We start from the raw sequence: 19842 nt of genomic DNA, 5'->3' as shown, positions 1-19842 counted from the left end.
TGGGATCTTGATCAGGGATTTGATTTTAAGATTGTTGGAAGGGCTATGTTTAGGGCTCTGAGACTGAGGCTGGAAGTTGAGGTCACATAGAACAAAGTGGCTTGCAGGCTGCTCGTCCTATTGTGTCACCTGCAGAAGCTGTTGCCGTTAACCCCAGTTATTAACCAGTACATGCGGCAACACTTTTCAGCTTGCAAGGCCAAGGATGGATGCCACTTATCATTAACTTCAGTCTGAAGGATAGGACTCTGAAAAGGTCAAGAGTTGGCACTCTGAAACAACCAACTGGCTCCAGAAAAATAACTGCATCTCCCTTCCCACCCCCCGATGTTGAAGGGCTAACTGATTATGCCAGCCTTTGGCCACACTGCTCTGTCCATCTTCTTGCTGCCTTTGGGTCATTCCTCTGTTTCATACTCTTGAGATGCAGATGCTTAAAGCTCAAATAAATCAATTCATTTTAGTTGCAGCCCAGGCCTAAGTGGAGGAAGAGGTGAAACTCTGGGCTCCAGAGAGGTTTGGGGATGGCCTAGGGAGTTCAAGTTATCTGAGATCTTTCCCCTTCTCTCACAGAGTTAACAGCTCTCCTCAGCCTCAAGCAGAGAGGTCCTAACTTACTCTTCCCCTTTCTCATTACTGAATCATAAAATGTCACTACGTAAGTATAGGAGCTAGTTGAGAAGTTTTCAAAAGTTCCATCTCTGTTGTTCAGCTGCAAGGAGGACTATTTGGAGAAAAAGGAGATGGAATTGCAAGTTTTGACTTAGGATGTTAACCTTTGCCTTTGTGTGACTCACTACAGAGCTAGTGTACTTCCGGATACCATTCTCGCTCCTGAAAAGATATAACTCTAATGCTCCCCATTCTATATTCCCATGGGACCAGAAGGTTTTCCCTAAGTCTGGAATAGTGATGGTGATTCTCAAGCTTCACTGTACATGAGAATCACCTAAGGGAGATTACTCAAAATTAGATTCTTGGTTCTGGCCTCCTGAGAGTCTGCTTTATTAGAATTGGGGTGAGGCCCAGCAAGCTGCCTTATGAACAGGCAACATAACTGACTGTGATCCATGGATCACACTTGAGAAATGCTACAGACTGTTCTTTCTGAGTTTCAGGGATTATCAATTTTCTGAAAGTAAAAAGAGGCCCTTCAGGATGTTAGGGGACCTCAGAGTCACCTACATTGGCCTAAGTTCTCATTTTCCACACCATAAGCATGGAAGGTACAGGTGGCTGGGCTATAGTGTTAGTGATTCCTTGATACCACTTCAAAGGTGCTTTGCCAAAATCCCTGTCATACATTTATTGGACATTTGTCTCTGTGTACAGAACACAAGGGAAAAGACATTATGATGAAGAGAATTTTTGAGTGGCTTAGATTCCAGATCCAAGTGGTTAGCATAGGGCAGTGGTTCTTAACTCTGGCTGTACATTAATTAGACTCACTGATCGCTGGGTTGTCTCCCCTGAGAGTAATGAAATCAAATCACTGGTACAAATGTACTTTGATAGAGAGTAGATCTGGTTCATAAACCTAGTTCATGTGAGTTTGTTCTCTGTGGACATTCTGATTCCCTCCAGGGAGTTGTTCAAGTCACAAATTACCACTGTTGTATCATCCTTTTTCTTAGAAAGATGGTCTATTTTGTTTAATGTTGTCTTTTTCTCCTCCAGGCGACTCGGGGTTTTGTGCTTGTGATGGCGGTGTCCCTAACATTGGACCACCTGGGGAGCCAGGCCTGCCTGGGTCACAAGGTCTCATTGGCCTTCCAGGCCTTAAAGGAACCAGAGGAGATCCAGGCTCTGGGGGTACACAGGGCCCATCAGGGACTCCAGTAAGTCTCACCAAACTTTGGCCCTGAGGGAGCAATAGGAGCTTTCCAGTGCCCCATACTCCTCCCCAGTCACGTTCCTAAAACACAGGAAAGACAGTTTGGAATAAAACAAAGCTTCAGGGTTTTGATCTGTAATATGAAAAAGTCAGACTAGCTGATCTCCAAAGTCCCTTTCTGCTTTGACCTACCTATGTTCCCTCTCTTCCCCCACTTCCTTAATCCCTCTCTTCCTTCCACAAAATTGTTTGTATTTGCCTAACACTGCGCTGGGCCCTGAAGATGAAATCGAATTAAGACAGGGTTACCATCCTCAAAAATTTCAAAGATTTAGAAAGGATAAGAAAAAAAAATGGGCAGTTGTAATCCCAGATGAGGAAATTATCAAGTGCCCTGAACAGTGCCAAAATGTACCCAAGGTTCTGCTTTAGGTCAGACCTATGCTAGGTACCAGAGTCCTATAATGTATACATCTCCTGATTGTTCCCTTTTGTCTGTTTTGTAGGGTTTATTTGGACCTCGGGGTCCTGCAGGCCGCAAAGGAGAGAAAGGGGAGCCAACTTTCAGTTCAAGATCAAGGATGCCAGGGGAGCGGGGTGATCCTGGCCCCCAGGGGCTCCCTGGTAAAACAGGAATCCCAGGGAAGGATGGAGTACCAGGTTTACCAGGTCTGCCAGGCCTCCCAGTAAGTTGATAGTTCCTGGGTGATAAGCTCTATAAATCCTCACATCTGACTTAGTGGGGGTCCTGATGGCCACTAACCATGAGACAGGGTAGAACATCTCCTCCCACCTCTGCCACTGAAACTCTGTGCTCTGTGCTTTTCTTTTCTGTAAAATGGGAATCTTTTTCTCAAAATGGGTCATTGCCTCATTTGAGAAATGCTAGTACCCATTGACCATATCACTGAAAATGCTTTAGCTTCTCAGCTTTCCCTTGCAGGTAATCCGGCTGCTTTCTGTGACCCAACCCCTGCCAGGGACTGTTACCTTGCTCCAGTTTCCTGCCCCCTCCCCACCACTGGTCTAGAATATTTTGTATTATCAGATCATCAAGAATTGACAAACTTCATTTCCATGAACTAAATGAACTAAATCAGAGGAACTGATTGATAAACTAGAGTGACGGAGAATTTTAACAAAAAACCAAACATTGGTCACACTGGCTACCTCTTTCCTATGGTCAAACAACTCAGGATAAATCTTTAAGTTGGGATTGCATTCTTTCTTATGTGTTCTCTAGGGTGATGGTGGACAGGGCTTCCCAGGTGAGAAGGGGTTACCAGGACTTCCTGGTGAAAAGGGCCACAGTGGTCCAGCTGGTCCCCCAGGAAATGGACTGCCGGGATCTCCCGGACCTCGTGGGCTTCCTGGAGATCAAGGAATAGATGGATTACCAGGGAAGCAAGGCCTCCCTGGGCTTCCAGGTGAGTCATGGAATCAGATGGCCATGGACTTGAAAAACTGACCCCTTGTAGAGTGTAGATATGACCCAGGTACATGAAATGTGTCATAAGAAGAATTTTGGCTGGTTATAATCACTTCTTGCAATTTTTTAACGTTTTTCATGAGGACAAAGGATCATAATTGTACATAATTGTGGTACACTTATACAGAGCAATCTAGACTTCAGTTCTACTTAGTAAAAACAAAACAAAACAAAACAAAAAAAGACTTCCTAACAGCAGTCTGAAAATGTAACAGAGCTGTCTTGGGAGGTTGTGAGCTCATAATCCCTGGAAAATTTCAAGCAGATGCTGGATGGCCATTTGCTACAAGTATCATTGAAGTAATGAGCGAGAGATTGGATAGGTGTCCTCTTAAGTTATATGGTACTATCATCACCAGAGAGGAACCTTTCCTTAATTCATGAGATCTCAGATTGAGAAGAGACTCTACTTGTATCTAGTCTAAACTTTATTTCATACCTTAAACCCCTCGCTTTTCTATCAGCATTTCAGGAATTGTAGGGAGTGACAGTCCTGTTTATAGATTGTGATGGTGCTATGTTAATAAGTCACCTTCTTGCATATAGCCAGAATAGCTCTCCATCCCAACTTCTGTTTCCATTAGCGGCACCATCCTTATTGTTATCTGAAGTTTGAAAACTTGAAATTCATTTCTTATTCTTCATTTGCAGTGCTTCTTATATTCTTTCCCTCCTCTTCTTGCTACTAAGTTCTCATTGTCTCACACCTAAGCTTATCAAATACCTACATGCTTTTCAGAATAAATGGACAGTTGGAAGGAAGGATGAGTGGATGGATGAATGGATGGATGAGTGAGTGAATGACAAACAGCTTCCTAAGTGGTTTCTCATCCCCTACCTCCAGACTTTCCTCACTCAGTTCTGCTATGAACAATGCTGCCAATTCAGTATTTGTAAAGCACTGATATCATCACGTCTCGCCGCTAGTCCAAAGCTACAAGCGGTTGCCTTTTTCTGGAATGCTCTTCCTCTTTTTTTCTGTGCAGTCAGATTTTATCTGTCTTTCAGGGTACACACCTACTTCTCCACTAAACCTTCTCTTGACCTCCACAACATATGCCATTTCCTCTTAAATTACATGTTTTCTTCCATTAATGCTTTTAGTTTTCCCAACTGCTTTGTAAGTGTCTGGATACTAAAGAAGGCAATTCTTTTTAGCATTTCTCAATTTGCCTAGTATAGTGTAATGTTCCATAAGATACTAATATATACTCACAGAAGAAAAGGGCTTCTCAATAACCAAGGGGCTATTTCTTAGACCTATTTCTTCTCATTCTACCTTGTCACCTTGAAGAATTACCAAAAAAGAATACAGAAACCAGGTCTTGTCATGTTTATTGACTTTAAAATCTACTTGCATGTGTTGGCATACCAAGGATGATGGTATATGTTAAAAATTGATGATTCAAGATTCTTAAAACCAAGTTGTATTTCAGTTTACAAAACCCTGTGAAGGCTGTGAGGAATTTTATCAAACTAAAGTATTGTACTTTTGGAAGTCCTAGCTTTACCTCCATCTCTGTTCCCAGAGATATTATTCATGGTCATTCCACTATCCCTGTGCCAATCGGGTCTTTATTCTAGGCCAACCATTTCTGTAGGCAACTGGGTTTTAAACTGAGTTATAAACTGAGTTACCTATATACTTACACACACTCAAATCTGGCTATTATCAACATTCTGACTGCTTGAAAACAGGCTGAGTCAACAGAAGGAGGCCCATGGGACCACTTGTATCCTAAACTTCACTAAGCCCCAGACACAGAAAGTTCTTAGGAATATAGTGATATAGTAAGCTCTAGCCTGAGAGATACCCTATGCAGAAAATGTTCTTGTTGTAGTACCAAGACTTTCCAAAAAATTACTTCCGATAAGAGCATTAGCTTTCTTTTTCTTTCCATGGCAACCACATATAACTCCTCAAACCTATCTTTTTTTTTCCACACAATTTTAAAAAGACATAACTTGGGAGCCCCTGACATTTGCATGATGGCCATTACTGTTGCATTGAAAATGAAGGGATGCTGTTCTTTAAATGTGTTCACTCCAACCAGTGGTGGCCCAGGCTAGAGCAGCTGCATTGGATGGGGATGTAGTCACTAGAAGCTTTTCAACCTAGTGGTGTGAGTCATTACAAACCTTGGACGAGCAGACAACTGGCTGTTTCCAAAGAGGCTCTGATCCAGATGGTCACAGTAATCAATTACCCTGGTTATTATTGAAACAGCAACTGTGTCCTTGATCCTGTGTGGGTGCCAGCTCTCTCCATTCGATCTGGATAGGGAATTTGATTAGTGGGCATACCCAGTCTGCAGACAAGACTCCCCTTGGGCCTCAAGGAACTTCTGTCCGGGTTTAATTTTCTTCTTTACTTGATTGGTCTAGGTGACTGTTGCTGCAGGGAGAGCATTGGTAAAGGAGGCTTAGACACAGAGGGAGGTGAGAGATAGCTCAGCCTCGAGGTTCTCAAACACTGATGTTGCCAAAATGTCCCTTCCTTTTTGTTCACCTTTCTCACAAACACTCATGATGGCCTGAGCACCATGCTAGAGCCTTTGGCTGGGGAGGGGTGCATGAAGGCTGACACTGACACTGTCACTCCTGATTTTTGGGAGGGGATACAGGAGTAAATGGGCATGCAGTCTCTGAGAGGGACTGATTTCCTTCACCATGCTTGTTGATGGCTTTGCTGATGTCTGCCTTGAGCACCTTCATTTTATGAACTTAGCTGGGGTTGTAACTTGCCTTGAGAGGTAGCTGGAAGATGAACACATGTCTGATGTTTATTCACTGGACCCAGAGTAAACTGAAATGATAGAATCTTGATAAGCAGAGGTGCTTTTTATTTTGACGATGAATTTGGGCATTTATGGAGGAAATCCTGACTAATTAGATTGTGTGTTATAGAACAGAACATGGATAAAGCTGATTTATGCTTTGTTGAAGAGAAGGCTCTGAATTCACAGATGTGAAGTAGAAGACAGAGATGTAATGTGAAAGAGCCAGATACCAGGATGACTTGAAGGTCTTACCTTCTCAGCATTTTGACCCTCCACTTGCATACACAAGGGTGCTGTGGTGTACAGGCCTGGTCTGAGGCAAAAGAGAAACATGCCCTTGATTTCCATCTTCCCTTTTTCATTATTTGTCCTGTCCTGGAACCTTTCCGATGCCTGACCTTGGCCCCATGCTCTAAACGTTTTTTAATCTGGCTGTGACAGGCAAAGAGAATTTATGAAACTTATCTGATGATTGAGTGAGGATGGATGGTTCATGTTTGGACCCAGCGCAGAGATATTTGTGTTTTACTGTTTGTTGTAAGGTTGAAAGCGATGGAACTGCAGTGTTTGATATATTGGAGTCAATGGGCCATTGAAATATTTGGGGCAGGAGAATCTTCTGCGGGATCCCTCTCGTGATACCATCTAGGGAGGCAGTTCTTCAGCCTAGTCCAAGGGACTGAGGCCCAAGCTGAACACAGGACTGGCAGTCCTCTCCCAGTGAGGCATCTCATCATAAGGTGCTTGCCCATAGGTTATAGTTCCACAGTAGGGAAATAGCCCTGAGAAATAGCCCCATCATTTCAATGTCTGGCAGGATGGAGATGGGTGTGACCACTAATGGGGCAAGATCAGGCCTATGGCTATCTCCACCTGTAGAAGTGTGGCTATGGGAACCTGAGGTCTGCAAGGCGGAAAGTTGCTGCCCAGGCTACAAAGTAGCATCACTAACCTGACTAAGGTAGAAACCAGGGGCTGGTCTTGGAGGAGCTCTTCTGAATGCTCCTCCTTAAATAAGATAATAAAAAACTACTGTTGGTTGAGCAACCGCCAAGGTGCCAGACACTGTGCAGAATGCCGTTAGCATTATTTCATATAATCCTCACAAGTGCCACATGAGAAAAGTAGCTCCCGTTTTATACATGAGGCTCAGAGAGGTTAAGTATCTTGTCCAAACAGCTGGTTAATAGCAGAACTAGTATACAAGCTCAGGTCTGTCTGGCTCAGTGTCTATAGTGTATTGGTTAAGAGCCCCCACCTCTTAACCAATACACTATATTCAATTCCCCATGTTTCTTTGTGAATAGAGCAAGTGCAGAAGGAATGCCATCTAGTTGAGTAAGCAGTCTAAATCATAGATTGTAAACATATCTTTAAGAAAGGCAATTTGTGATTTATTTTATGTACAGGCAAAAACTATAGCAGTTTACTAGAACTGTTGGCTCTGTGGCTTAAAGCAGGCCTTGGGGGATTGTTTTAATGAATAGGCAAGACTAATTTAATTAGCATAGCAATTATTTGTAAATGGCACTTGAGGGAGCCTACACAAAATTTGTTCATCGGTATTTTATTAAACCTCCCCTCTGTGATCTTGTGTAGACTCTTTTTATTTGAATTATGAATGAGCAAGGAAGAATTTGCTAGGGGAAGGCTATGCATGCCAACTTCAAAGTCTTGAACACTGAAATTGACTACTGCATCTCCCTGAGTACCAGAGTTGACATTTTCAAAGGAGGAGCTGAGGGAATGGTCATTGTTTGTCTGCCATGGCCAAGAGAGTGGCCTTCAGTGTTTGTCTGATACAGAAATACAGCTACCTCTCACCCACAGTAATCATCAATAGGTTTCTGTAGATCCCAAGTGCTGTGGGTCAAAAGAACCTGATGGTTTAGGAAAAGAACCCAATAGTTTGTTTTAATTCCAAGAAAAGGCAGACATGTGAACTTGAGGGGTCTTGACTTCAAACCCTCCAGTCTAGTCATATGGCCATAATGGATCCTCAGGCCTATCCCCAAGCACCCATCCTAGGGAGAGGCTTCATATGAGGGTAGGGTGAGGAGGTCATTGCCATTTGCTGCTGCTCCTACATAGGCTACCTCTAGGAAATCTTGTTAGGTAACATCTACTGCATAGGTAGATGCATGGGTAGATGCCTGCCCACTGGACATTAATGGTTTAGGAGGTGACATTCTGGCACTTGGACACTAGGAGTACTCTTACCTATAAGCAGTTGCACTAGGGGGTAACTCCCGAGAGCTTCTGATGCCACAATTCTTTTGCATGGGCTCCAAGCTGCTGGGTGGGAAGAGCTTGGTTGGCTCATCCAACAGAACTGGAGGAAAGGAGCATGCTAGGAGAGCCCACCTGACTTAGTGGGCTCACAAGATGCTTACATGTTATCATTTACAGGGGTCACCTTGCCGTGTATAATTCCTGGATCATATGGTCCATCAGGCTTACCAGGAGCTCCCGGATTCCCAGGTATGGAATGAGGCCAAAGAAAGCCATTGAACACACTTGTAAGGGCCGTGGGCTGAAGGAAGCAGGGCATAGCCTGGTAGCATTTGGGGATCCATATTCTTCCTGAGAGGGCAGCCTTGAGGATTGAGGCAATAGAATGGCTCCTGGAGAGGTCTGTGTGGGGAGGTAAGAGTAAGAGGCCCTCCAAGAGACTAGGATTCTTGAATGGACATTACAAATGAAACCAGCTGCACTGACTTTCCTTTCCCCTCTTGATTCATGTTTGGGTTTGCAGGTCCTAAGGGGGCCCGTGGCCTCCCTGGGATTGCAGGCCAGCCTGGATTGCGTGGAAATAAAGGAAAGGCTGGAAGTCCAGGATTAGTTCACCTTCCTGAACTGCCAGGTAAGGAAAGAAGCTTTTCCTTGCCTGCTTCTCCTTTTGTGTGAGTGTGAGTTTGTATTGTGGTAGCCATCCCCTGATTATAGGAAGTTAGGTTCACACTCTGGTGTGGGTGGGATGGATTTTTTTTTAAATTTTTTATTTATTTTTGAGAGAGAGAGAGAGAGTACAAGTAGGGGAGGGGGGAGGGTTTTTTTTTTAATGTTGTATTTATTTTTGAGAGAGAGGGAGAGTACAAGTAGGGGAAGGGCAGAGAGAGAGGGAAATGCAGAATCTGAAACAGGCTCCAGGCTCTGAACTGTTAGCACAGAGCCTGACGTGAGGCTTGAACTCATGAATGGCAAGATCATGACCTGAGCCTAAGCCATAGGCTTGACTGAGCCACCCAGGCGTCCATGAGTGGGATGGCTTTGACTTCATACTCAGGCAAGGCAGAGCTTCAAGATAGAGAGTGACAGTATATCAGAGCAATAAGAGCCATCAGCTGGAACAACCCCTTCATATTCAGATGAGGAAATCGAGGCTCAGATGGAAAGTGACTTGCTTGAGGTCACAAAACCACTAGTGACAGAACTAGTACTCTACCAGGTTATCTGACTGCCGAGTACCTCTGGCAATTTCTTGGATCAACTCCCTCTAGCTCAGAGAAAGAGATCCAGATGAGTCAGAGAGAAGTGGTTCATATCTATCCCTTTGCTCACACCCTCTTGCAACCTTGTTCTATGCTGCACCAGTGGTTCTCAAACTGTGTTCCCTGCAGCACCAGCATCATCTGGGAATTTTTTAACAAGGCAGATTTGGAGACCCTTGGCAGAGTTACTAATCAGAAGCTCTAGGGGGGTGGTGCCCAGCAATCTGGATTTTACCAAGCACCTTCTCCTCCAGGTGGTTCTGACCCACACTCAATTTGAGAACAACCCTGCTCTACAGCACAGGGCTCATCTTGGGCCACACAATATATGGTTTCCTGGTGCTTCAATTTCCTCCACCCCCGAGGAAGAAGGAGGCAAGACAGCAGGGGTTAGATGACTTCAGAAGAATTGGGCCTTTAACAGGAAGTCCTGGATGTAATCTATGCTCTTTGGCCAGTGGATCAGCCCCAAGAGTGGGTTGCTAAGCTCAGCTGAAGGCCTGGCCTCACTGAGCTAGAACCTTCTCCGGTTCACATGGCACAGTCCTTGCTTCTGGCAAGTCCTCCCAGGACCAGGGCACTCCTGACTTTCAAGAGAAGTGACACACATTATTAATATGTTAGTTAGCTTTTTAAAAAATGTTTATTATTTCTGAGAGAGAGAGAGAGAGAGAGAGCTCCAGCAAGGAAGGGGCAGAGAGAGAGGGAGACACAGAATCCAAAGCAGGCTCCAGGCTCTGAGCTGTCAGCACAGAGCCCGACATGGGGCTCGAACCCACAAACCATGAGATCATGACCTGAGCCAAAGTCAGATGTTTAACCGACTGAGCTACCCAGGTGCCCCTAGTTAGCTTTTATAATAGATAAAGAAAATCTGTGTCAGAGATCTCTACCCAGACCTGTTACTTCTAAACCTCCATGGTCTTTTATTTTTGCCTCTTTACATTTAGGATTTCCTGGACCTCGTGGGGAGAAGGGCTTGCCTGGGTTTCCTGGGCTCCCTGGAAAAGATGGCTTGCCTGGGAAAATTGGCAGTCCAGGTTTACCAGGTTCCAAGGGAGCCTCTGGTGACATCTATGGTGCTGAAAATGGTGCTCCGGGGGAGCAAGGCCTACAGGGATTGCCAGGGGACCAAGGATTTCCTGGAGACCCTGGCCTTCCAGGACCCAAGGGTGACTCTTTTTGACTCACATATTTAACAATCTACAGAAAGTCTTCCCGTGGCGGGTACGCTTGCATGAATATACTCATGAGCCTGGGCTGGTGAATTAACTGGCAGGTTAAAAATAAAAAGTCATTTTGTTCTATCTCTCCCTGTTGGGAACTTTTTCTTAAATCACCTGAGTCTATTCTCCTTTCTTAGTAAATCCAGAAGTGACCACAAGGAATAGTTAGATTTCTCGTAAAGCCTGTGATTTTGCTGCTGGGAACAGCAGCAAGGTTGGCGCCGAGAAGACAATGGCATCTGGGGTGTACCCTGGGCCAGGCTTCTGCACTGCAAGTTGGTGTGGTGACCAGTCCCTGCTATTGATCCAGACTGTGACCATCTGCCCCTTGCTTTCATTAGGTCTGCCTGGGAAGTCAGGCTTGCTGGGCCCCAAAGGTGAACGGGGCAGGCCTGGAACACCAGGCCACGTGGGACAGCCAGGGTCCCCAGGGCCTGATGGCCGATTCGGCATCAAGGGCAAACCCGGGCTCCCAGGAGCACCAGGCTTTCCAGGCCCTTCAGGTAGGTCCTTTGGAGGAGGGGCCCCAGCTTGACAGACTTAAGCTGGGCCCTGGGCCCTGGTGCCCTGAGAGCCATAGCAGCCCTGAGACCTGCACAGGGTTTAGAAAGACATTTGACATTTCCGACCCCTCATGTTTCCAATCTCAAGTGACCCTTGCAGTGCTGAGCAGAATGGATTTCTGTAGTTTGGCTTCCAAAATGTTACCACAGATCACTCCCCGCCCCTCCCCCATGGCCTCATTCCCCCTCAACTATGTGCTTCAGCCTCCCCCCTGCCTTTCCTAGTTAGAGAAGCTGCCCTGGTTGTGGAGGTGGGTCTAGCCATGTCCACCGCTTTGGCTGGGACCGAGGGGAGCCTGCTTGGTCTTGAGGGGAGAAGCTCGAGAGGAGGATGACTATACGGTGGCCTGCCTCTCTGATGAGCCTGCCTCTGAGGGCCCGTGGCCAAAGTGGCCTTCACTGGGCCAGGGGGCTGACACCCCCTGCATCTGGCCTAGTGTTTGAAGCTTGTCTTTTTCTTGCACCGCCCTCCTCTCCCCTGCCTCAGTGACTATGGCACCCCCCACTTTCTGCAGGCCACGTGACTGACGTTGAGTTTTTGCAGAGCCACTAAAATCCTTTTTAATCCCTTTTATCCTTATGTGTTTCTGGGGTCTTCCCATAGGCCATCCAGGTGAGAAAACAGCACACAAGCCCACAGACTGATGCCCCCGCGGCTTTCCTGCTCAGGGAATTATCTGACTATACACTCTAACCTTGGCAAGGCCAGGGGTCCCCAAGCCCATGCTGTGGGGCTGGCACCCATTGAATTTCCTTCCCTTGTTGTGGAATCCCCTTCACAGCCCCCCATTAGAATCCTGGGGCTTGCAGCTACTTGATGCTTTTCAATTCATAGGAAGCCAAGTCAGCCATTCAATTAGGTCCTTGGGGGCCCAAATACCTCTGTAGTCACTGATTTAATCCTTTGGTTTTTTAATTTCCTTGCTTTGTACCTGAACATTCCACTCTGGCAGCAGCTCAGGAGGTTAATCCCATTGACCAACTTAAAGCCTGGTGAAAGAAGTCTCAGACAACCTAGGAGACCAAATGGGCCTTGGGGATTTCTACAGTACTTGGCACTAGGGGGCCTTTCAACCTTAATGCCAAGGAACTGGCTGATTTAACTGCTTGCATGAGGGATTAAAAGGGCAGCCCTGTATCCATGGCTCCCTGGGAGGCTGAAACAATGGCTCAGCTTTAACCTCTACTTCACTGATTGGCTCAGGAAACAGCCATTGTAGTGCGATTCAGACTGGAAGTACCAGGAAACTGGAGTCCAGATGCCACCTTGGCTTCCCAGAGCTCCATTCAGAAGCTAAAATGTGTCACCACATTCATAAAGGGGGAAGAAGTTCTAATCAGAAGGGGGTTTGCTGGCCCTGCCATGCTGAGAGTAATAGCCACTGGCGTGGTGCTCTGGGTGGTAAGAGCTAATGCTTCAGCCAGCAGAGAATTCTGCCAGTTAGCAGCCTGCAGAGGCCATGGTTACAGGACCATTTCCAAAACCCAGCCAGCCAACCAGCCAGCCAGAAGTCATGGGAATGGGCAGTGGCCCAGATCTGGACACAGCCTTGCTTGACGGCTGTCCCGTGTTCTCTCCTGTGCTGATTCAGGACATCCTGGAAAGAAAGGTTTAAGAGGCGAGACAGGTCCCCCTGCATCAGCTGGAAAGAGAGGCCTGCCTGGGTTGAAAGGCCTTCCAGGATCTCCAGGGCTGATTGGCTTCTTGGGGAACTCAGGCTTGCCAGGGAGCACTGGGTTGCCAGGCCTGCCGGGTCCAAAGGGTAAGTGAAGTGCTCAGAAAGGCACTAGTGGGTGCCTCAAACGGTCATCCATGCTGCCCAGCTTGCCCCCCTTCTCTGCCTCAGAAGGGGGAATGGGGCTGAGGCGGGGGAGGGAGGGAGGTGGGTGGGACTTTTTGTGGTAAGATGGCTGGACAAAGCTAGCACTAAGGGAAAACTCCAGCCACGGTGAATCACCCTCACTGCTGGCCAGGCGGAACGCTGGGCTGAATAGCATTGTCAGTAAAGCACAGGACGGTAACTGTCACACTGTGTGTATCCATTTGCATGATCCCCGTACCATGGAGCCCGATTGCTCTGTTTCTGTGATTGTCCTGCTAGTGCTCTGTTTCTGTGATTGTCCTGCTAGACACCAGAGGTTGGATGGGAGGCATCTCCATTTTCTACAGGGGTAGATGACTGGTCCAAGGTCACACGACTGGTCCTAGGCTTTTTTTTTCTCTGTGCCACTCGTGAGCTCTAACTTGGCAAACCATAAGAGAGGTGCCCACCTCTTCTCTCCCTTCTGTTGCTTAGTGTCATGCCCCTGTTCAGGGAAGTAGTATAATGTGTAAGGACTGACAGCTTGGGCTTTGGAGTTAGAGAAACCTAGGTTTGAATCCCTTCTCTACAACTTCCTAGCTGTGTGATTTCGGGTAAGTACTTCCATTTGGGGTAAGCCTCTCTGTGCTTCCATTTCTCTGTATGTAAAAGAGGGATCATAATCGAAGTTCTTTTTTCTCAACAGGTGAGAAGGGATCTGCTGGGCTGGTAGGTTTTCCAGGGATACCAGGTCTCCCTGGTATTCCTGGTGCAAGTGGATTAAAGGGCATTTCTGGGTCAGCCGGAAAGGTGGGACCATCTGGACGGGCTGGTAGTGCTGGTAAAAAAGGTAAGCTGGAGCACTGAATTCTGAACTTGCTGGCCATGCTTCTCAATGTACATTTTGTGTGTCAACTTTGTTCCTGGTATGGCTTATAACAGTCTTGTGTTAGATAATAAGATTTAGGGCTTCTGAATGAGGTCTTTTTATTTTTTTTAGAGGTTTTATTTATTGTGTGTGAGAGAGAGAATGCAAGTGCATGAGCAGTGGAGGGGCAGAGAGAGAGGGAAAGAGAGAATCCCAAGCAGGCCCCGCAAGGTCAGCACAGAGCTGGGCGTGAAGCTTGAACTCAGGAACCGTGAGATCATGACCTGAGCTGAAACCAAGAGTCAGACACTTAACTGACCGAGCCACCCAGGCGCCCCCCTAAATGAAGTCCTTTTAAACCGAGAGATCTAATCACTTCTGAGTTATCACTGCATATTAGAGGCCCCATCATACATTCCCAGATACTCAGTGGAGGAGGCTTTTGAGTGGGGCCAAAGTTGCTGATGGACCTTGGGCTTGTCAAAGGAGAGGGCATGCACACTGATGCAAAGTTGGGGAAACAGGGCCAAGAAAGGGCCCAGAAAGGAAGCCTGGGGTGGGAGGGGGGACAGAGAGGGGAAGAGCTGAGATGAATGGTCAGCTCATGCCTGACTCCGTGTGTAAGCTTCCTTTCACAAGGGTCTCGCAATCTCCACCCCTGCAGGAGACAGAGGTGACCCAGGGCCAGCTGGAATCCCCAGTCCACAACCTCCAATCCTGAACCTGCAGATGAAAGGAGACAAAGGCTCTAGAGGCTCAGCTGGATCTGACGGATTTCCTGGGCCCAGAGGTGCTGGGGCAGGCAATCGGGCAAGAGAAATGCTCAAATTTAACCTCCCTCCTGAGAAAGGGCAAGACCCCCTAGACTGGCAGTATGGGTGGCAACCGGGGTTCCAAGGAGTCTGCCTTCTCTGGGCCTGAAGGGTGCTGGACTTTGAGGCTGCCAGTTTTCACTGCCACTGCAGGAAACTGAGGTTTTGAGCCAGAGGCTGTCGTACCCCTGGAGGAGCCTGGCGGATGATGGGGCGTGGGCACTAGCAGTGCTAGAGCTGGGGTGGCCCTGACTGGTGCCCCCTAAGGCTGAAGGCACCTCCCCCACCCCCACCTTCACCCCCAAGCTAACCGTCCCCAAGGTTAGCTGTGATCCAGGGTACCTGCGCCTTGGGGGAGCAGGTTTTTTCTTGCCCAGAGTCCTTTTTCTAAGCTTGTTTGTGTCTTTCCCAGGTGACAAAGGAGAGGCTGGCCCCCCAGGGCCACCAGGCTTGCCTGGAGTTCCCGGCCTCCCCAGTATCATCAAGGGACTTAATGGGAAACCAGGCCCCCCTGGCTCCATTGGATTACGGGGCTTACCCGGCCTTAAAGGGTCCCCTGGAATCACAGGTTTCCCAGGAATACCAGGAGCAAGTGTAAGTGTGCCCAGATCTTTGTCTCTCCACCAGGGAAGGGCCTCCATAGCAGGGGGACATGCCCCTATTGCCCATCTTTCTGGCCCCAGCCCACTTCCCAGACCCCTCCCCCAGCTCATCCTGGACAGAGTCCTCTCATTGAGCCTGACAGGTCTTCCCACCCTCTCCTGAATGTCCCTGCCTCTGGGCCTTTGTTCATGTTGTCTCTCCTGTGTGCCAGAGCCTGCTACTCTGCAGCTAACTGCCCAATGCCTACCCATGCTTTGGGCCCCAGCCCAGGCACCCATTCCTCCAGGAGTCCCTGAGCTTCCTCCCTGCTGGCATGCTGCATTTCTCACTGCTTATATGAATCCCAATCAGTTCTGCATGGGTCTGATTTCCTCAATGAGGTCATTAGGACTTGAGAACAAGAACTGCCTTACCTGCTCTTTTGTTTGCACCCCTCTGCCAGTATCACTCATTGAGCCTGGCACATCATAAGGATTTGGTACAGGCCTCTGGATATTTTTTGATTTCAGGAAGGTCATTGCTGCTTCCATGCAAGGCAATGATTGGCAAATAATCAAACCAGCTTGTCTGGGTTCTTAAAAGGCAGGATGGTAGAATAGGGGTAGCAATGAGATGCATTTGGGTTTGAGTCTCAGCTCCATGGCTCATTAGCTCTATGATTCTTTGCATATGGCTTAACTTGCCTGAGCCTCACTTTTCTCATATGCACAAAATGGGAACAATATTCAAACCTCCTTCAGACAGCAGTGAGGATTAAAGGAGATGATATGTGTAAAGCAATTAGCACAGTATCTGGCAAATAGTGGGCTCTAAATAAGTAGTAGCAATACTTGTAGCAGTATTGAAGGGGCTGAATGAACTAGGTCACAGAACACCTGTGCTCCTTACAGGCAAAGTCCTTGTCCTTTATTTATCTTTTTAAGTTTATTTATTTATTTTGAGAGATATAGCATGCACGAACTGGGGAGGGCAGAGAAGAAGAGAGAGAATCCCAAGCAGGCTCCACACTGTCAGTGCAGAGCCTGATGTGGGGCTTGAACTCACAAACCATGTGATCATGACCTGAGCTGAAATCAAGAGTCAGATGCTTAACACTGAGCCTCCAAGGTGCCCCAAAGTCCCTGTCCTTTAAAAGTCTCAGTCCATCTGATGGAGAGAACACACACACACACACACACACACACACATACACACACACACACACACACACCCCTGAAGCAACTGCAAAAGAAATCATTCTCAGCTGGATGGTCCTTGCTACTCATGCACTAAGAGGAATGGAGTCAAAGTGGGAGGGGTCCCAACATGAGCAAAAGCTCAGAATTAGCAGATATCCCAATGTGCAGAAAAAGTAAGGCAAATGTAGGAGGTATCCTAGGTAGTGGGTCAGTGAGCACAGTGACCTGGTCCAGAGCTTAGACTCCCACCCAAGGCACTAGGTAGTGTATGTCTTTAGTAGGGACATCGCAACAAATCAAAATTATACCAGATAGCAGAGGAATAACTATACTGATAGCAGCTGACATGCCCACTTCCCAGACTCCGATAGTGTGTTGGACATTAGTCATAAAGTAAGTTTATCCTGTGAAAATGGTAACATTAGCCCAAATTCAGATTCCAGTATACACACATATAGCCTGCTAACTGGTTCCTTGCAGGAAGCCACAGCTTACAGAATCTGTGGCTGAGGGCTGTAGCTCTGCATGGTGAAGCAATACTTCCTCTTGTGCATAATGGCTCCAGAGTGCACCTGCAGTACCCGGCCTGACTGTCACATCCTGTGTTTTGTAAGAGACTTGCCAGAACAACCACACCTGATTTCCCAAGATTCCAATTTGGATAGGCATTGGGAAGTGATGAATGATGAGACCAGGATTCATCTGCAGAAAGAATCCCTCCCCTAAAACATCTGAGTATGCATTTCTACCCTTTGCTCATCACCTTCCCTTCTGGAGGATGCCCCCCACCCCGCAACCCACTTCACCCCTGCCACAGCATACAGGCAGCAGTTCAGGGAGGGGGGGGCGGGTGAGAGCATGAGAGGCCCTGAGCAGTGGGCAGAAATAATGATTTACATATTGCTTCAAAGGGTTCACAGGGTCTCAATGGAGCTCCCGGACTCCCAGGAGCATCTGGTCTCCCAGGTTCAAAAGGTGAGAAGCGTTTTCTCTTTTAATATGTTTTTCCAGAGCAAGGTGGATTTCTAGCAGGTGCAGGGCTCTTCTGGAAGGAAGCTCTGTGTTTAAAGGAAAGTGAATTGATTTACATTTCCCCTTTGGCCAAACCCCATTTGCAGTCTCTACTCCTCATAGACATGTGACAAACAGTGGTTTGACCCACGTGCCTTCTAGACTCAGCAACAGAGGAGAACCTCGGCTCTAGACAGTCTTTTCCCCTGTTGAACCAAGCCCACTGGGCAGGAAAAGTTCCCATCCTTGCTGCCATCATTGTTCCATTCTGGTGATGTTCTGATGCCCCTCCTTCTATCATCTTCCCTGCCCATACTGAAACTAGCAATGTCTTCCCAGTGGAGATATGCTTCCTGTAGCAGCATTTCTTGCCAGTAGGCTGAGAGCATCCCAGCCTTTTTTTGGTGATTGGTTACCTTCTACCCACTGCATACTTTTGTCAAAGATCTCCTCTGTCTACATGGAATCTGAAAAGGTTTTGCCATCAAAAGATCTCTGCTACAAAATGAGCTATAGCTTCTCCTGACCACTTCAACAATATCTTTATATTCCCAGGAGATCAAGGCCAGACCCTTGGAATTTCCGGTAGCCTGGGACTCAAGGGACAACCTGGGGAATCTGGGTTTAAAGGTAAGTCCACTGTACTTTTGACCTCATGTGTTTCACAGACTCCTTCACACTGAGGATCAGGAGGAACTTGGGAGGTCAACCCCAAGTTCTGCAAGTTCTGCAAGTCCAATGCAGAAAAATTCCTGCCTGACTGGCAGCCCACAGCTTCCCCAAGCAAACTAGCCTGCTCCTCCTTCAAGACTCATGGAGATAAGTCTAATAAGACCTTTGAGATGATGGCGTCCACCTCCTTAGTTTATTGTTATCTAAACAGTTTCTTGAACATTTCTACCCATTGCTCCTACTTCTGGAGGCACTCGAGAACAAGTTTACTATCCTTAGTGGGCAGCACCTTTCAAATGGGAAGTTACAGCTGCCACCATCATTTTCAGAGTCGTTTCACTGGACCTAGCTCTCTTGGCAGGTCAAATGGCTTCACCTTCCTGCTCACTCCCTCCCTCCCTTGGAGAAATACATTGCCCAAAATGTGGCCTAATCACTCAGCATCTTTCTTGATTTTGTAGGTGTTAAAGGAAAAGATGGACTAGCTGGTGACGTGGGTTTCCCAGGAAGCAAAGGTGAAGATGGCAAAGTTGGTATTTCTGGAGATGTTGGCCTTCCTGGCTCCCCAGGTATTGTGCAACAGGACGACTTTACTCTGATAAAGTAAGGGTTAGCTTTAAGCCATGACCCTTTCTGTCCCGCTACCTTGCTTTCATTTTCAGGACTCCCTGGGATTGCAGGCATGAGAGGAAATCCAGGGCTACCGGGTTCTGCAGGCCATCCAGGGGCCACTGGGCCCCTGGGAGCCCCCGGCCTAACAGGAACCAAAGGTATGTATTTTAGAGAAGGAAGTGGGGAGAGGGTTTCTGCTCCCCCCCACCAAAAAAAAAAAAAAAGAACAGCAACTACTTTATATTGCGAGACACTATCTGGGGCAAGCCACATCCAGGGGAGTCATTGATGGCGTCGTGTGATAAATAATGGGAAGGGGGAAGGAGGAGGAGGAGGAATGGAGGGCAAGCAAGAATGGGAAGAGGAGAACATGGAATCCATGGGGAGAAGAGTTAGTGAGGAAAGTTGTTGTCCTGGTATATATAGCCTTTCCCTGACTTCAAGATTGGGCAGTGAGTCTCTGGGAGCTGGCAACTCAAGACCTTGGCATTGCCACTTGGCATTCTTGAAGATATGTAATTATCTACCACCCTGCTCTTAAAGCTGTATTGGTTTCTACTGAGAGTCAGGAAAAGCAAAGGTGGAGAGTGGAGGTTAGGGGTGGTTCGGTCTCCCTGAGGGCCTTAAGTTATGCCTCTAGGAAGACCGCAATCTTTGCAGTGCCCTTGGGGGCAAGACCTTTTGCAGACCCTTCCTGATTCAGAGTTGCTGGAGCCATTTCTGATCTTCTCTCCCCTCAGGTTTCCCTGGACTTCCTGGTTTACATGGACTGAATGGGCTTCCAGGAACCAAGGGAACCCATGGAACTCCAGGTAAGGAAGATCCTCAAGGGCAAGCATGAGAGTGCCAGTTCTTCCAGAAGGCTGGCAAGGACTGGCCATGAGTTCTCAACTGTGTTGTA

At 47.3% G+C, this 19842-nt stretch overlaps 1 protein-coding gene across 4 annotated transcripts in view; it reads left to right on the top strand.

The window, feature by feature from the left end:
- The window catches only part of COL4A6 (collagen type IV alpha 6 chain), a 316646-nt gene that overhangs the window by 282168 nt on the left and 14636 nt on the right, over positions 1–19842 (top strand). For 3 of the 4 annotated variants that reach the window (XM_043570640.1, XM_043570639.1, XM_043570638.1), the window contains 16 exons: positions 1678–1838; positions 2341–2520; positions 3078–3261; positions 8513–8584; positions 8859–8966; positions 10545–10766; positions 11162–11323; positions 12976–13146; positions 13892–14035; positions 14718–14843; positions 15278–15459; positions 17558–17621; positions 18213–18287; positions 18791–18898; positions 18992–19099; positions 19682–19753. In XM_043570640.1, coding sequence (XP_043426575.1) covers positions 1678–1838; positions 2341–2520; positions 3078–3261; positions 8513–8584; positions 8859–8966; positions 10545–10766; positions 11162–11323; positions 12976–13146; positions 13892–14035; positions 14718–14843; positions 15278–15459; positions 17558–17621; positions 18213–18287; positions 18791–18898; positions 18992–19099; positions 19682–19753 — 2139 coding nt within the window. Of the gene's footprint in view, positions 1–1677; positions 1839–2340; positions 2521–3077; positions 3262–5708; positions 5763–8512; positions 8585–8858; positions 8967–10544; positions 10767–11161; positions 11324–12975; positions 13147–13891; positions 14036–14717; positions 14844–15277; positions 15460–17557; positions 17622–18212; positions 18288–18790; positions 18899–18991; positions 19100–19681; positions 19754–19842 lie in introns of all 4 variants that reach the window. The other variant, XM_043570641.1, reaches the window with a different exon arrangement.

The sequence above is a fragment of the Prionailurus bengalensis genome, chromosome X (genome assembly GCF_016509475.1).
Source record: "Prionailurus bengalensis isolate Pbe53 chromosome X, Fcat_Pben_1.1_paternal_pri, whole genome shotgun sequence".
Classification (NCBI taxonomy): Eukaryota; Metazoa; Chordata; class Mammalia; order Carnivora; family Felidae; genus Prionailurus; species Prionailurus bengalensis.
Note: the sequence above shows the minus strand (reverse complement) of the source record. Positions and strands in the feature narration are given on the sequence as shown.